Source organism: Myotis lucifugus, unplaced genomic scaffold (genome assembly GCF_000147115.1).
Source record: "Myotis lucifugus unplaced genomic scaffold, Myoluc2.0 scaffold_4, whole genome shotgun sequence".
Classification (NCBI taxonomy): domain Eukaryota; kingdom Metazoa; phylum Chordata; class Mammalia; order Chiroptera; family Vespertilionidae; genus Myotis; species Myotis lucifugus.
The window spans coordinates 2599189-2617827 of record NW_005871052.1 but is presented as its reverse complement, the minus strand read 5'-3'; the positions used below and the strand labels follow the sequence as shown (position 1 = coordinate 2617827).

General features: G+C 37.1%; 1 protein-coding gene across 1 annotated transcript in view; it reads right to left on the bottom strand.

Moving 5' to 3' along the window:
• Positions 1-15054: 15054 nt before the first annotated feature.
• HDX (highly divergent homeobox) overlaps positions 15055-18639 on the bottom strand; it is a 137713-nt gene continuing 134128 nt past the window's right edge. Inside the window, exon 10 of the mRNA XM_006082808.3 lies at positions 15055-15325. Coding sequence (XP_006082870.1) covers positions 15200-15325 — 126 coding nt within the window. The 3' untranslated portion in view covers positions 15055-15199. The remainder of the gene's footprint in view (positions 15326-18639) is intronic.

Sequence of the window (18639 nt, the reverse complement as noted above, 5' to 3'; positions counted from 1 at the left end):
TGAGAACAGTGGCTTTGTAATTGAGCTTGATATCTGGTATTGATGTCCCTCTTACTTTGTTCTTCTTTCTCAGGATTGCAGCAGCTATTCAGGTTTTTGTTTTTTTTATTCCAGATGAATTTTTGGAGAGTTCGTTCTAGATGTGTGAAATATGCTGTTGGTATTTTAAAGGGGAGTGCATTGAATCTATAGGTTGCTTTGGGTAGTATGGACATTTTGATGATGTTGATTCTACCAATCCATGAACACGGTATGTTCTTCCATCTGTTTATGTCTTCCTTTATCTCTTTTTTCAATGTCCCGTAGTTTTCTGGGTAGAGGTCTTTTACCTCCTTGGTTAAGTTTATTCCTAGGTATCTTAATTTTTTTGGTGCAATGGTAAATGGGATTTTTTTTTAAATTTCTCTTTCTGTAAGTTCACTATTGGTGTATAAAAATGCCATAGATTTCTTGGCGTTAATTTTGTATTCTGCTACATTGCCAAATTCATTTATTAGGTCTAATAGTTTTTTGATGGAGTCTTTAGGGTTTTCTAAGTACAGTATCATGTCATCTGCAAATAATGACAATTTTAATTCTTCTTTTCCAATTTGGATGCCTTTTATTTCTTCTTCTTGTCTGATCACTTTGGCTAGCACTTCCAGTACTATGTCGAGCAGGAGTGGTGAAAGCGGGCATCCCTGTCTTGTTCCTGTTCTTAAGGGAAATGATTTTATTTTTTTCCCATTGAGTATGATGTTGGCTGTAGGTTTGTCATATAAGGCTTTTATTATGTTGAAGTATGATCCCTCAATTCCCACTTTGCTGAGCGTTTTTATCAGAAAAGGGTGTTGGACTTTGTCAAATGCCTTTTCTGCATCAATCGATATGATTATGTGATTTTTGTCTCTCAACTTATGTGATGCATCACGTTTATTGATTTGCAGATATTGTACCAGCCTTGCATCCCTGGGATAAATCCCACTTGGTCATGGTGTATGATTTTTCTAATGTAATGCTGGATCCGGTTCACTAGAATTTTGTTGAGGAATTTAGCATCTATGTTCATCAGGGATATTGGCCTGTAATTCTTTCTTTGTGGTATCTTTATCTGGTTTTGGGATTAGGGTAATGCTGGCTTCATAGAAAGAGCTTGGAACTGTGCCTTCCTCTTGAACTTTTTGGAATGAGAAGGATTGGCTTTAGTTCTTCCTTGAATGTTCGGTAAAACTCCCCTGTGAAGCCATCTGGTCCAGGGCTTTTGTTTGCTGGAAGCTTTTTGATTACTGTTTCAATTTCATCAGTAGTTGTTGGCCTATTCAGGTTTTTTTATTCTTCCTGATTGAGTTTTGCAAGCTTGTATTTTTCTAGGAATGTGTCCATTTCGTTGAGGTTGTCCAGTTTGTTGGAGTAGAGTTGTTCGTAGTATTTTTTGACAATCCTTTGTATATCAGTAGGTTTCAGTTGTTACTTCTCCTATTTCATTTCTGATTTTGTTTATTTGGGTCCTCTCTCTTTGTTTCTTGGTGAGCCTGGCGAGAGGTTCATCAACCTTGTTAATCCTTTCAAAGAAACAGCTCTTGGTTTCATTGATCTTTTGTATTATTTTTTTGGTCTCTATGTTGTTTATTTCTGCACTAATCTTTATTATTTCCTTCCTTCTTGATACTGTGGACTTTTCTTGTTGCTTTCTTTCTAAGTCTTTGAGTTGTAGGGTTAGATAATTTATTGCCAGTTTTTCTTGTTTTTTGAGGTAGGCCTGTAGAGCTATGAACTTCCCTCTCAGGACTGCTTTCATTGTGTCCCATAGATTTTGGATTGTTGTGTTTTCATTGTCATTTGTTTCCAGGATGCTTTTTATTTTTTCTTTGATCTCTCTGGTAACCCAGTCATTGTTTAGTAGCATGCTATTTAGCCTCCAAGTGTTTGATTTTTTTCAATGTTTTTATTGTAGTTGATTTCTAATTTTATGCCATTGTGATCTGAGAAGAAGCTTGTTATGATTTCTATTCTCTTGAATTTGAAGAGACTTTGCCCGTGTCCTAATATATGGTATATCTTTGAAAATGTCCCATGTGCACTGGAGAAGAATGTATATTCTGTAGCTTTGGGGTGAAATATTCTGAAGATGTCAATTAAGTCCATCTGATCTAGTGAGTCATTTAGGATTGCTGGTTCTTTGCTGATTTTTTGTTTAGAGGATTTATCCAGTGGTGTCAGTGGGGTATTGAAGTCTCCTACTATGACTGTATTGCTAATGATCTCTCCCTTGATATCTTCCAGAAGTTGTTTTATGTATTTGGGTGCTCCTGAATAGGGTGCATATATGTTTACCAGAGTTATATCTTCTTGTTGAATTGCCCCCTTTAGTATTATGTAGTGGCCTTCCTTATCCTTTGTTATGACCTTTACTTTGAATTCTATTTTGTCCGATATAAGTATTGGAACCCCAGCTTTTTTCTCATTTCCATTTGCCTGAAAAATTTTTTCCCATCCCTTCACTCTCAGTCTGTGTGAATCCTTTGTTCTGAGGTGGGTCTCTTGCAGACAGAAAATATATGGGTCATGTTTTCTTTTTTAAAAATATATTTTATTGATTTTTTTTACAGAGAGGAAGGGAGAGGGATAGAGAGTTAGAAACATTGATCAGCTGCCTCCTGCACACTCCCTACTGGGGATGTGCCCGCAACCAAGGTACATGCCCTTGACCAGAATCGAACCTGGGACCCTTGAGTCCACAGGCTGACTCTCTATCCACTGAGCCAAACCAGTTAGGGCCATGTTTTCTTATCCATCCCACTACCCTGTGTCTTTTGATTGGAGCATTTAATCCATTTACGTTTAATGTTATTATTGAAAAGTACTTGTTTGTGGTCATTTTTATTCTTAATGTTTGTGTTTCTTCTTGTCTTTCTGTTTCTTATTTTTACATCATTCCCTTTAGCATTTCTTGCATTGCTGGCTTGTTGGTAATAAGCTCTCTAAACCCTTTTTTTTGTCTGTGAAGCTCCTGATTCCACCTTCAATTTTGAATGATAGCCTTGCTGGGTATCTTTGGATTCATTCCCTTGCTTTGCATCACTTTGGATATTTAATTCCATTCCCTTCTTGCCTGGTGTGTTTCTGTAGAGAAGTCAGCTGATATTCTAATAGGAGATCCCTTGTAGGTAACTTTCTGTCTCTCTCTGGCAGCCTTTAAGATTCTTACTTTGTCGTTGGTGTTTGCCAATTTAATTATGTTGTGTCTTGGTGTTGGTCTTTTGGGGTTCATCTTGTTTGGCACTCTATGTGCTTCTTGGACTTGTGTAGTTTTTTTCTTGCCAGTATCAGGGAAGTTTTCTGTCATTATTTCTTCAAACAGGTTTTCTACTCCTTGCTTCTCCTCCTCTCCTTCTGATACCCCTATTAAGTGAATGTTATTTCGTTTTGCATTGTCCCAAAGCTCCCTTTGGCTCTCCTCTTGCTTTTTAAGTTTTTTTCCAGTTGCTCCTGTGTTTGTATGTTTTTTCCTACCTAGTCTTCTAATTCGCTGATGCAGTCCTCAGCCTCGTCTAGTCTGCTGTTTAAGCCTTCCATTGTGTTCTTTATTGCCACTATGTCATTCTTCATTTCCTCTTGGTTCCTTTTCATGTTGGTGACATTCTCATTCAGCTCTTTATAATTCTCATTGAGTTGTGTTTATTTGTCATCCAGCCATTTGAGCATCCTTATAACCATTACTCTGAATTCTTTCTCTGATAAGTTAGTAGCCTCAATTTCATTTAACTTCCTTTCTGGTGATTTCTCTTTTTCTTTCCTTTGTGGATTGCTTTTTTGTCTTCCCATGTTTTGTTGTAATTTTTTAATTGTAGCTCCATTTGCTTTGCTACCCAGTTTCTTTAGGGTATGGTGCTACTGGTGTGACCTCTCAGGTCTCCTGGGTTTGGTAGTCTAGTGTAGCTCCCTACTTGAGCTATTTGGGTTCTCTTGATGTAGGCCTGCGAGCTGGAAAGGCGCAACTGAGGTGTCTAGAAGTCAGCAGCTGTGGAGGGGGTGTTCCAATTTTTGCTGTCTTATGCCCTTGGTTGAAATCACGCGTGCCCCAAAGGGACTCACAGTGGCACCCAGGAACCGTCTATTAGGGTGGTGGGGCTCAGGAGGCCTGTGTTCTGGCAAAGCATGACTGTGGTGTTCAGAGTTCTGTAGTTGTGGGCAGACTCAGCTTTTGCTGCTGCCTCTGTAGTTGGATACATGCGGTTCCAGCGGCAGCTCACAAGGCACCTGTGGTGTGTTTGCCAGTAGAGTATACTGACACACTCTGAAGGGCCCTGGCACTGAAGCCACTGGATTACAGTGTCTGTGGGCAGGTGTTCCAGAAGAGGGAATTCAGCATTTCTACAGCCCAGCAGTGCACCCCTGTTTGTTTAAGTGTGTGACCAGCGGGGCCCCTGGGCTCCCTGTGGAGTGGTGGTCTTGGGAGACCTGCAGGCTGGAAAAGCACGCAACTGCAGTGTCCAGAGTTCTGCAGCTGTGGGGTGGGGAAACTCAGTATTTGCTGATGCACCTGTGGTGGATAGGGTCGTGTTCCCAGTGGCGGCAAACAGGAGCACCCACAGTGAGTTTGCTAGCGCAGGTGAACTGAAGCACTCTGAAGGGCCCTGGCACGCTTAATCGGGGCATCTTTGGGCTGGTATCCAGGATGGATGAATTCAGAATTTCTACTGCCCAGGGGAGTGCGTCCCTATTAGTCCAAGATCGGACCCAGCAGAGGCTCCCTGCCGCTTCCCAAAATGCCCTGTGGATAGATGGGCTCAGGGGGAGTGAGAAACTGTGGCAGTGCAGTTTGCCAGAGGTGCTGAGCTCTGATGCACTCTGAGGGGCCCTGGTGCTGAGGGGCCCTGGCGCTGAAATTGCACAGCTGGGTGTGTGTGGGCAGTTATTCAGGCAGAGGGAATTCAGAATTTCTACTGGGGGGCAGTGCGCCTGTGTCTGTACAAAATCACACTCAGTTGAGGCTCACAGTGACTCCTAAGAGAAGTCTATGGAGTGGTGTGCCTCGGAGACCTGTGCACTGGAGATGCGTGAATGCAATGTTGGAGGTCTGCCGCTGGCGAGGGGGAGGCTGCACTTACTGCTGTGGGCGGCATGGTGCTCCTTTGGTGATGGAGATGCCAGGGTCTGCGAGTCTGTGGGTGTGGCTGCAGGATTTTGGCTGGAGTGGCTGCTGGGTCACGGGAGGGCAGTATCCCAGGCCTGTCTGGGTGGTGGTGCTGCTGAGTTCCTAGAAGAAGATGCTCTCTGCTGCTCCTGCCGGATTTAACTGTCCCTCACTCACACACATAACACACACATCCACTCACTCTCCTTTCATCCCCTCACTCACTCACTTCCTATCCCTCACCTCCGTCCTGCCAGCCGCCATCTTTTTTCTCCTCCTAATATTTCTTTTTTATCTCCCCCATATGCTCTGGTATTTCTGGATAATCATTGTTTTTATCTTTCTAACTAGAGGCCCAATGCACGAAATGCATGCGTAGGGTCCCTAGGCCTGGCTGGAGATCAAGGCCAATCTGTGGGGCGAATGGGGGGTCCCCTCTGGCACCTGCGTTGGCTGGCCTGGGACCTGTGGGCTGGGGGCAGCTCCTGAATTAAGCATCTGCCCCCTGGTGGTCAGTGCGTGTCATAGCGACTGGTCATTCCACCAGTCATTCTGCCATTTGGTCAATTTGCGTATTAGGCTTTTATTATATAGGATAATTCTTATTTTGTCTTTTTGTGAATTTCGCCAGGACCCTAGACTAGTCCCAAGAGGAGAACTTTTCTGCCTTTGCTAGGACACAGAAACACTTTAAATTACTACCTCTTACACAGCAAGGGAATTTATCGCTGTCCCCAGACAAAATGAAGCGGTTCTCTTACTGTTACTAAACTCTCTTATTCTTGACTACTCTCAAGTCTACACTCTGCCTCTCAAGGATTTTCTAAGTCCTCACTATCTCTCTCAAACCCTCAACTTAACTCCTCAACCTGACCAACTCTGGGCTGAATAAGGACTGCTGGCTCTGTCTCCCCCTCTCATCAACAAGCTACATGGCAGCCCCCACCTCCCTGCATGCATGGTCTGATTCCAGACTGCCCTTCCATTATAAGGAACCTTTAAGTTTCAAATGGTACTACAAGCCAGGACCCCGCACTACTATGACCCTCTTGGGGAAGATAATGAAGATGATGTAGACTCAGCATGCTGAACCCCCTTTATCTCAATGCCCTCCTTCAGCCAGAAGCAGCTAGAGTGGTCATCATTCCTATCCCCAATCTCTGAGTCTTCTATAATCCCCAAGGCTAAGGCTAGTTTGTGGATCAAGTGGGGGGAATGTGAAAGGATGTAGGGGGACTAGCAGCCTGACTCTGTACCTAGTTAATCAGTATCCTATTGCACATTCTTGATAGTCTATAATTAAGTCACTGCCCCTTTCTTAATAATCTGGTCTTGCAAGACCTATTTTCCTAATTAATCCCAATTTCTAAAGGGCCATAAACCAATAATGTAACAACTTAGATAGAGGGGAGATCACTGGTGCCACCCAGACCAGGCATTTAGATACAATCTAACTTCCCTATTCTAACTGACTCAGGAGGGGCTATGAAAGCCCACCACAGAAGCCCGGTAGTTAGGAAACAGTTAGGAAACAAAGAAATTTAGGAATATATAAGGGGTGATCTCATTGTATTAGCTGTTCAGTTTTTGGATCTTTGAATCCCCTGAACCAGCAGTGCTGCTTTGATTAAAGGCTTCTTTCCTGATATCTCCAAGCGCTCAACTGTTCCTTCTCTTGTGCCAATTCCACAACAGTATGATTAGAGAAAATAATCTTTAGAAAGCAAACCATGTACCAACGAATAGACTGGAAGGAAAACCACATGTAAATATAAAATGTGCATTTAGAAAAGCCATAATGCAGTTTCAAATGATAAATAACACACATGTGTTTGAACAACATAGGTTAATTTATGTATTCCAAAATCACTAATAACTGGCTAGAATTCACTTCTTTTACCTATTGCTCTAAGAAGTTTCCTTGTGCCAGCCTGCAGTCCATCCCCTGTCCCTATCCCAATCCTTGGCAACCACTGATCTGATTTCTGTTCCTAAAGCTTTGCCTTTCCCAAAATTTCATATAAATAGAAATATACAGTGTGTAGACTTCTGTGCCTGTCTTTGTTTTTTTTTTTTAAATTTTTTTTTACTTAACATAATATCTTTTAGGTTCATTGAAGTTGGTGTATGTATCAGTAATTTGTTCCTTGATTCACTTGATTAGAAACTAATGGCAAGCCAAAACAAAGCAACTAATACAAAATTCCTGCAGATAATTTCAAAGATCCGTGTCATAAATTCACCTGCATGTGCACACATATTAAATTGGAGACCAGCATTTGATATATAAAAAGTCAAATAAATGTTTAAAGAAATATCTTTTTCCACAATGAATTTTCTTCATAACAATAGTATAAAACCGTATACATACAGATAACACATCAATAAAAGTAGGTGGAATATCTTATACAGTACCGATATTTTTTTCAGTGCAAGATAATGAGTCTGATTCACCCAGATCTCATAGCAGCTCTTTGACAAAGAAGAATGACTATTAACTTTCTAAGGCAGTTAGAAGATAATTGAGGACACTACTGATAAAATTGTGCTGCCCTTTGAATGTGACAACCCTGCTAGTAAGATACAAAATGTATGTGAAATTGTTTCAAGTTGTGTTTTGAAAATGTTTGCATTGAGCCATTTTTGCACAGAACAAAATTGGTAGGTTGAAATTGTCTTTGAATCTCTTCAATCTCTTTTTCTGTAAGTAATAATAATAGCATTGGCTAACATTTACTGAGTACTTTACTGTGTGCTAGACACTATGCTAAGCATTTTATGATAGTCATACTTCTTACAACAACTTTGAGATAAGTGCTGTCATTATCACAGTTTTCAAAGAAACTTAAAAACACAGAATTCAAATAACTTGTCCAAGATCATACAGTCAGTGTTAAAACTGAGATTTGAAACCAAGACCTAACTGCTATAGTATTCTACCCTAATCCTTGCATTATACTATTATACATACATTTAACCTTCTAGAATTTAGAGTCTAGAATTCCCTTTCTCCTGCCCACCAGTCACTGTAGTGCTCTTCATTGTTATGCTTCCCTCAAGACTTATATTTATTCTTTTCCAGTTTTAATGGCCCACCTTCTTAACTATCTTTCTCTCCATGCCCTGCTCTTCACCCAATGTTGCAAATAATGCATCTGATTAAGCAAATGCCACTATGGTATGAACACTTTATGGTCCCCCTTATCTTTGTCAGGGATGATTGCATTTTATACAAAATTATTTATAATTAATTACTACTAATACACTTCTAATAGATGCATGGAAAATGGGTGTGAATGAACAGGAGAACCTTCCCAGAATCCATTATTTTAAACCATATAATCAACCATAAAGTTGACTATCCACCCACATATTCCCCATGGTCTTATGTGACTTGCGACAGACTATAAGACAAGGTAAGAAATACAGGTATATGGTGGTTCTGTAGCAGAGGATTTCCCCCCCTTGTCTAAACTAAAAATCTGAATGGAAATTCAACCTGTGACCAGTTTCAGAACTGTGCTGTATCCAATTTAAGCTAACAAGCATTATTGATACCAGTTCCAACGTTATTGAAACAGTGTATTGAATGGTCTCCTAACAGCTTGAGAAAAATATTAATGTCTCCCTGAAGATCTAATTTTTAATTATAGAGTGACCAGAGTATTGGGAAAGATTAGCGCTTCATGTGGCTTAGATCACAAAGGAGTTACTTGAATATATTAATCTTAGTATATATTATATTACATGGTAAAATGTTGTCATTTCACAGCAAAATCCAGAATTGGCAAAAATTTACCAAACTTCCAAACTGACTGAAACAGAACACTATAATGAAAAGAAATAATCATATTCTTCAGGAAAAATTAGAAAAATGTGTTCTGACTTCAAAACAGTTACTATTGCAAGTACGTATTGGTGTACCTAATATGAGAACTTTCATACCTAAAAAATGATTTTTGTTTTAATTTTAACATTTATAATAGTTTACTCGTACAGGTAATAAAAATGGTACTTGGATAAAAATATTAAGGAAAGGTATCTTGTAACTTGCAGCCAAAGTAGAGGAACTTTATTTTTGTGACGGTAAATAAATAACATCAATTGTTTTAAATATAAGGTAAGAAATTTAGTTTTTATGTAATGCAGGCAGTTATTTGTTAATCCTCTAGAACAAATTTATTTTCATCATTAGAAAGTTTGCTTTTTTTCTTTGTAATTACAAAAAACACACACACACCTTTAGGTCCAAATGCAATTGAGAGTAAAATACCTTGGTGACAAATCCTTACATGAGAAAATGCTCTGATACATCCTTAAGAGAAAAAGCTGGACATATAACTGCATATTCAGTATAATTCTGGTTTTGCTGAATACATGTAATATGCACATGAAATGACTAGAATGTAATATACTAAGATGTTAATGATTATCATTGGGTGATGGGATTACAAGTGGTTTTGTTTTTCTTTTTAAAAAATTATTTTTGTTGATTTAGAGAGGAAGGGAGAGGGAGAGAGAGAGATAGAAACATCAATGATGATAGAGAATCATTGATTGGCTGCCTCCTGCACCCCCCCCCTACTGGGGATTGAGCCACAACCAGGCATATGCCCTTGACCAGAATCGAACCCGGGACCCTTCAGTCCTCAGGCTGACGCTTATCCACTGAGCCAACCAGCTAGGGCTTGTTTTTCTTTATATGATCTACATTTTCTTAAATGTCTAAAATGAACATTTATTACTTTTATAATATGATGAAATGTAAACAAGAAATATAAAAAATAGTCTTAAAGGATGTGAAAACTTCATTTAATCTTATCATACTCATCCATTGACTTGTCTTTTAAATAGATTTATAAAGATTTCCACTCATTTTTTAAAACAAACTCATTTTCATCACTTTGTCGATGTTTTTACAGATCTGAAAAAAACTTGGATCATTGTAAGTGTATGTTATATGTATCTCTTCATGCAACATTCTTGAAAATTTATCAACTGGGAAGGAAAACTTCTGATGTGCTATTTGATACCCCATAACTTCCTCCATTAGTTAAGTAATATGAAGACTTTTAATTGGTATAAATTTGAGAAAAAAAGCATGGGTGTATTTTATCCAAATTAAAAGCCTGTTCAACTGGTGTCAAAGACAGCTAAAAGATAGATCCCACACCATTTAAAAAATCTGTTGTAAAATATCATTCTTTGTTTATACTGTGGCAATTTACTTGCTGATTTAACCATTTAAGTATAATACCATGAACAAATTTGTTACAGAATGTTTACTCTATTCCATTGGTGTTGGAGTAATTCATTGGTAAGTAAAGCCAATAAAGGATTATGTACATGTCAGCTTGGAAATCAACCAAATTTCCAATTGAGTATTCCATATTCTCCCTTTTTGAACCCCCTGATACTTTATTATTCTCAGCATTCTTTGTCTTGTTACAGAACCTTATTTCTGTGAGGAAAAAAATTATCTTTAAAAGGGATACAGTGCTCATAACACAAAAACTTTGGAAAATAGACATTACAATAAAGAAATAGATGGCTGTTAGTTGGAAATCATTTATTGCCTCTATAAAAGTAAAAAAAATCCTACAAAAGTTCACATTAGAGTCTGATACGGTTTTAAGGTGTTAGTATGTTTCAGAGGTAGTACCAGTAAAATGGGATGCATGATTTCTAAAATTAATTACTTAACAAGTTAATGCAACATAAAATTTCAATGTGGAACAATATACTCAGTATATACTTTAATGGAACAATCATAATTATATTCCATGAAAATATCATTTTATTCTCTTTTACCCCTTAGCAAATCTGTTATTAATAAAGATTTGTTTTGGGCAGTGGTATTTTGACTGTAGACTCAAAAGTTAATAGGCTCCTCCATTATATCATCAACAGAGCATAGCTTGTGAAGAGCATGATACAGTACTATCTGCCAAGGATAACACCAACTTCAAAGATAAGCCTATTTACTCATCCTTTAGACACTATTGTTCTTAGAACTCCTTTAGAAGGCAAATGTATCAGAATTTGGCATTTTTAGGGTATGAACGATAATCTAATATATAGTTTAAAATAAACACTATTCCTGGCATACCATTACTGCAACATGTAGGAAGGACAGCAGTTAATGTTTCTTTAAATGATCATCAACTATCAGGCTAAGATGAGGAAACTATTCCTTGGAAATGGGCTAAATGCTCCTTTCCCTCAAAAAAGGCAACAAAGTCTATTTTAGAGTCTAGAATTCTTTTAAATAGACATCTTATGTTTTATCCTACAAACTTACAGATTGTTGACTATGAAAGTGCCTTGAAATAGATGGTGCTGTCTTAGGAAAAAAGACTTCTTGGACGTCTTTTGAAGTGTTGGTAGTATACAGAGCACAGAATGTGATTTGGTTGCAGACTATTCTTCTCCAACAATCACAAATATTTCTATCACATGATTGCAATGGTAGCATAAAAGTCTCGCTGTTGCCCTAGCTGGTTTTGCTCAGTGGATAGAGCGTCGGCTTGTGGACCAAAGGGTCCCGGGTTCGATTCAGGTCAAGGGCACATACATTGGTGGCAGGCTCCTCCCTGGCCTGGGCCATGGTCGGGGCTCCTGAAGGAGGCAACCAATCGTTGTGTTTCTCTCACATCAATGTTTCTTTCTGTCTTTCCCCCTCTTCTATTCTCCCTAAAAATCAATGGAAAAATATCCTCGAGTGAGGATTAACAACAACAACAACAACAAAGTCCTGCTGTTATAACTGATCTTACAACAAAACATTCCCGGGTTCCATAAAAAGGCCAATTTTCTTTGCATGTGTTAATGTTCCTATTCACCAGAGTAACTGCAGTTCTGTTTTTCTTGTGAATAATTTGAGCTTGGCTGAGATGAGAAAGGTATATTCATTTTTTGTTTATTTTATATTTTAATACATATTTTGGAAGGTAAGTGCTCTTAGATGCATATTTCCTGCTTAGAAACTGGTTGGCTATCCTAAGCTGAAAGCAAACATCAAAGTTAGGTAAAAGGAAAAAAAAAAGGCTTTTCACGTTAACATTTGTTTTTGTGAGAGATGGTTCAGATCGTGTGGTCTGTTTCGCTATTGAGTCACAGCTCTATAAAAAGAAACACTAGTGGGTTTTTTTCCTCCCCTGAGTCATGAAGATGTTCACGAAAGAAATCATGAACTGATGTTTTTCCTCCACTAAAATGTCTCAAAAGCAATTCCAATCTGTAAGAAACAAATTTTCTTCATAATAGATTTTTCAGTACTTGACACCTGGGCATCACCTTGCCTATTATGATTTTTCTTTCTGGATACAGCTATTTGCTTTGGTCTCTGCTTTAGAATAACCATACTTCATTTTAGAAATGTTTTAAGTCCAGCGATGGTAAAATAAATAAATCTGGTGCTGAAGCATACATGCCAAAGCAAAAAGATCCCTAAATGCAGTTTCTATTTTATTTTTTTATTTTTTTAAATATATTTTATTGATTTTTTACAGAGAGGAAGGGAGAGGGATAGAGAGTTAGAAACATCAATGAGAGAGAAACACCGATCAGCTGCCTCCTGCACACTCCCCACTGGGGATGTGCACGCAACCAAGGTACATGCCCTTGACCGGAATCGAACCTGGGACCTTTGAGTCCGCAGGTCGATGCTCTATCCACTGAGCCAAACCGGTTAGGGCTGCAGTTTCTATTTTAATGGAACTTTAAATAGGGACAAGGGAATCATCTATGCTTTCTCTCAAAATTGTGGACTAGGGTTCTTCTAGGAATCACAACTAGCAGAATCAAATCTATCCAACTTTCTAATTAAATAAACTGTATTAATATACCTGAAAAAGTGATAAGAAATGATTTGTTTTGAAGTTTATGGCTTGTTGAGGAATTGAAATCCAATGTCCTTAAAGCAGGAGGTCAAATAATATTTTAGTGACTAAATGCTGAGATATGACGAATAGAATCCATTTAGTTGAAAGATGTAGGAGAGAATCATCTTTCCTTACTTTGTAACAAGAACCAAATAAGAAGGGACTTAAATTGAAGCAGAAAAAAAATTAGAGTTTAAAATTAAACTCAGTGACTAAGAAGGAGATCTTAGGGGAGGCTTAAAGGTCTGGAATTTGTTCATGCTACATTAAGAAATGATTTATATATTTGCTGTATATAGTAGGAACTTTTTATCTCATGGAAGAATTCGTGAGACAGATAAATGTAATCATAATATCTGAAGTTCAATTGTTACTCAGCACTCTTTTTTTCTGAATAACATTTGACTTGTCATCAAGGAGTACTAAACATTGTTTGCAATGAACCATATGGCTGTCAGCTAAACAGGAGCATACCTAACCACTGATATATTTCTGCTAACAAAAGAACCATAATAAGATGGCAGTAACATTAAATCAATAGGTGACAAAAGGACGTATTATCAATAAACCTTACTTATTTGTGTCTGTGGTGAGGAGACATTTCAAGGTCAAATACATTCATGACTGCCTTTCTGTATTCATAAATTGGTATCTGTGAATTCCAAGATCAAAATTAGTTTTTCTTACAAATTACAAAATTATCTGATGTAGAAATGTGATGGCCAAGAGTCATGTAAGCTACTTCTTTAACATTTTTTTATGTGTAGATAGTAATTTAACCATGCACGTGATTTCACACAGTCAACCCACAGATATATGATACTGTATGCTCAGGGAGAAACTGGCATTTTCCCTTTTATAGGCTCTGGTGATGCCATCTGGTACCCAGAATGAAAGGTCTGCAAATTGTCTACAGTGTGTTGCCATCTGGTACCTGCTAATAGAACAAAGGGGTAACGTGCTCATAGAAGAGTGTCCAGGAAATCCAGAAGACTGGATTTACAACCAAAGTAGTATAACTCTTTTTTTTTAATATTATCCTTGGCTGATGGCTCTGTACAAGCTTCACATGAGGTAAATTTTATGGCAAAGCTGAATGACTTAATTAAACACAATCTTGCCCAGCCGGCATGGCTCAGTGGTTAAGCGTAGACCTAGGAACCAGGAGGTCACGTTTCAATTCCTGGTCAGGGCACATTTCCAGGTTGCAGGCTCGATCCCCAGTAGGGGGCACGTATGAGGCAGCCAATCCATGATTCTCTCTCTCCCTCTCTGAAATCAATAAAAACATATTTTAAAATAATAATAATCTTAGTGGCCAACCTTGACTTTGTGTCTCATAAAATATTTAAGAAATCAAAAATATTATGAAGATGATGATAAACTTGTAATATTTGTGCAACATTTCATGTATTACTCAATTTTACTAGTAAAATGTGAATCATATCAATATTTTTCATTTTCAGCAATGAAGAATTTCTATTGACTAATCTTTTACAACATTTTGTTTCTGTACACTTAATTTATTTAACTTCATGTTGGTGAATTACTTTTCTATAGTGCTTCCCCCCTCCCCCCGAAATATTTGGGTTAGATAATGGAAGAATACCAACAATTTACAATTATATACTAGTAATCACTTCAATTTTCAATCATTAACTTAAGTCAAATTCTCACAGGGCTTGCAAAATAAATCCCAAGACTCGTACAGGTTAATTCCCTTTCAAAGTTTCATTTCAATTTTCAGTCCACTTTCCTGAGTAAAAGTGTATGTTAGGAGAAGGAAGATGTAATGGCTACAAAGACAATAATCAAGCTTCAGTAATTTGATGAAGCAATGTTGAAATACTTTTATTTTTGTGTCTCTGGCCAAAGCTATTATTGAAACTAAAATTTTTCTATAAAATCAAACAAAAAATTTCAAAAATTATACATTATGCATTTCATAGCTAAGCTGTTCAAAATTAAATATTTTCCCACATTTCTATCAATTTGGGAAAAACTCTCAAAATATGCTTTTAAATTTCACAAACAATTTTTTGTACTGTAGCCATTAGATCTTGTCCATTCTTAACAGAATATATTGGTTTCAACAATATGTTTTTCCAATTGAAGAATTTCAGGGCAACAGAATGCAGTTATCGGAATGCATGCCTGTTAGGCAGCATAAAGGCTGTATCATATACACCCCCCCACCTAATCACAAACAGTCTGAGGCATTTTTCTCTGATAAAGAAGATACACTGAATGAGGTATCATCAGGCTCCAGCGAGGTATGATTGAAATCCATCTCTTCTAATTCAGGAGGTAAATCTGACAGCAGTGCCTGAGTTGGAAAAATCAATTATTTTGAATTAGTATGTGGACAGATTTCCCCCCAATTTTATGTTAATAGTTGCAGTTCTCTCATGTTGATTTATTCTTATGGATTTAAAGAAAGGAGCATTTCTCTTTCAGGACTTTGTATGCTATCTTACCTAAAAGATAAATTCTTAATACACTAGTACTTGATAGTGTGGATTATGTAAAGTAGAACCTCGGACAAAAGGGAAATCAGGGGAGAGATGAACAACTATTCTGTATCAAGTGCTTTGAAGTGTTTCAGATAACGTAATTTCCATACTAGTTTTGAGTGTTCACTGATCACTGTTAAAGGGCTTTAAAATTACATTCCTTATTAAAATACCTCTGCCTAGTTATGCTGTCTTTTAGAGAAAAACACATTTCACAAAAACGTCTTTTGTACTTCAGTGGGACAAAACTTAACCATTGAAAAAGAAGTTCAGCTTTTTTACTTTACACTAAACTTTAACAACTTTAAAAGATTAAGTATTTTTTCTTTTCTTTTCTTAGGCTATGCCCATCTATACACAGATGACCAAACACCCACTGCGGCACAGCTGAACCGGTGAATCTAGCTGTGTAATGATGTATCTAGAGGGATGGTCATTTCTTTACTGGGAGTAATTAGGATAAGTCAAGAGCCATGAACTAAGCTTTGCCATGGGGTAATTTTTTCTACTAGGGTTGCAGAACATGCATCCATAACTAGAGGAATAAATGATCAATTAAGTTTTATATAGCTGACAGTGCTGATGCCCAATTGACCGTAAGAATTTATGAAGAAAATGACTGATTTGCTGCTCCCAATACTAAAAATAATGTAGCATATCTGAGAAATTTTTAGTCAGCATTACTTGAAATGTGGGCTTTGAATGTAGTGGTAAAGAAGGCCCAAGGGAACCAAAACAAATGCAAGCTTGCCTCGACCTAATTAAGGAACAGAAAGATGGGGCATGTTGGAGAACGTATGAAATCCACTGTTGAAATAAGATAGTATTCTCCTACTCTCCTTATTAAAGGAAATGAGATCTAAAAATCCTATGCTTTTTATCTTGTAGCAGAGAGGCAAGATTAGAAACTTTCTCCTTTTTGTCAGGCAGCATAAAGAAAAACTAACTCCTGTCTGAAAAAACGTTATATTTATATTATTAAATATTTCTTGGCCCTGGCCAGGTAGCTCAGTTGGTTAGAGTATCATCCTGATATGCCATGTTTGTGGGTTCGATCCTAGTCAGAGTACATACAAAAATCAAACAATGAATGCACAAATAAGTGGAACAACAAATCTCTCTCTCTCTCTCTCCCCCCCTTTCTTCCTCTCTGTCTCTCACTCCCCCCCTTTCTTCCTCTCTGTCTAAAATTCAAAAAAGAGTTCTTGAATTTCCTGCTGAAATTGAGAGTATTTACAAAGCAGTCACCTGATAGTACTACATGATTTTTAAGGTGTCAGGTTGCAGTAATAGGACACCATGACATTTTCTTCTGTAACAGTTGTTTACCACTAACCCAGTCCAAGTAAAACAGTCTTTGCTGACACTGGCTGATAATAGTTTATGAGAAATATATCATTGTATTTAGTTCAATCTGTAATTGTGAAGGAGCTATATAAGAGAGGGCAAAGGGTTACAATTAACATTCACTGAACATGTGCTTAGAGTATTGAAAAGTCAAGTGTCTGAGCAGACTTGACATTCCAAATTCTAGTGGGCAGACCTTAAAATCAAAGAATCACTATTATTTATTTCTTTGTCATTGCACTTCACACAGTTGACTGACAAAATGAGTGTAGTATGAAATAGAAAAACTTTAATATATGAGGCAATATACAGCACTACTACTGCATAAAAACCACTTCAAGAAATGTTTTTCAGTATCTTACTAGGTTGCAACACAGGCACACTGAACAAATCTTTGGGATATGCCAATTGCTAGAACTGCTTTTTTTTCTTAGATACTAACACAATTAACGTGTTTTGTTTTGTTTGTTTTTTTACTATAGGTTCTTCATCAATCTGTCTTTAGAGTTTGACCTAGGACCACTCTTCCCAAAAGATTAAAACATTTCCCAAATATATCATCAATCTCTATAACACCTATTCTAGGACCTAGGGTGTTAATGCCAAATTCCATGATACTAATCATTCTGATATTACTTGCAAAGTAGAGAAATTGAAGTTCAAGAAATGCAATTGACCTGGCTAGGTTTACATAGTGAATTATCAGGGGAAGAAAGACTGTACAGGGCTGACAATATTATTTTTTATCATAAAATGGCCATTTATTTTTAAAAAGCTTTTGAGTAGTATAATATTTCAGTCAGACTGTATCATATAAGCCTGGACTGCTTCATTAGGGCAAAATTCTCTGTACCACTCATCTCACTTAACTTACCCAAATCAAGATTAATGGAAAAACACTTAGGATTTTTTAAATGATAAATCAATAAAACAAATTCCTTCTAGAAATAAACCTCTAAGAATTTCAAAGTTTTAAATCAGTAATTTAAGATATCACCCGAATAACTTTTATGGGTACAATTAGTGTCTCCTGTAATTTGAAACTATATTTTAAGATCCATTATACCTGATATCAACTATGAAAATTAGTAGTCTCTATTTGGGTGCTTATTCTATAAACTATGACTTTCAATAAAATTTTTGTATAGCATTTTCTGTTTCTCAGCCAACATTTTTTCCATATCTTAGTTCAGTAGTCTTTATCAGAAGAAAGTATAAGAGAAGGAGAAATGTAAAATGTAAAGAAGTTACTTTTCTTATTTGTTGGTTGTTTTAGGGAAAGAAGCAAGCTGGGGATAAGGTTAGAATTCACAAAGAAAATACAATCTGTATGCTATTCCTAGATAACAAGAGATCTAGAAACTGCTATTTAGCTGGCTGTATAACTCTAAATTCAAAACCATACTATGACTTTGGGGACCAGGACCACACTCCAAGTTATTCCTATGGTTAGACTAATTTTTTTACAGTTATTTAAAATTAAAGTTCCCATAGGACCACGTTCAATATTAGCACCCTATTCTATAAAATCTTTAGTTTAAGTTCCTAAAAACAAACAAATTTTCAGTATTCCATGGAACATGCATAACTCACACAATAAAGCAATAGGTTTAAATAAAATTGGCTAAGGGAGTAACTGAAGATTACGATCTTAGAATTTCTGTGTGTGGCACGGGGGAAGCAAATTTCATGAAAATGAACACATAATATACATGCTGGTTTGAACCTCATTAGTAAATTCTTTTAGTTTAAGTTTTGTGGTTTCAGTACTTTAGTGAAA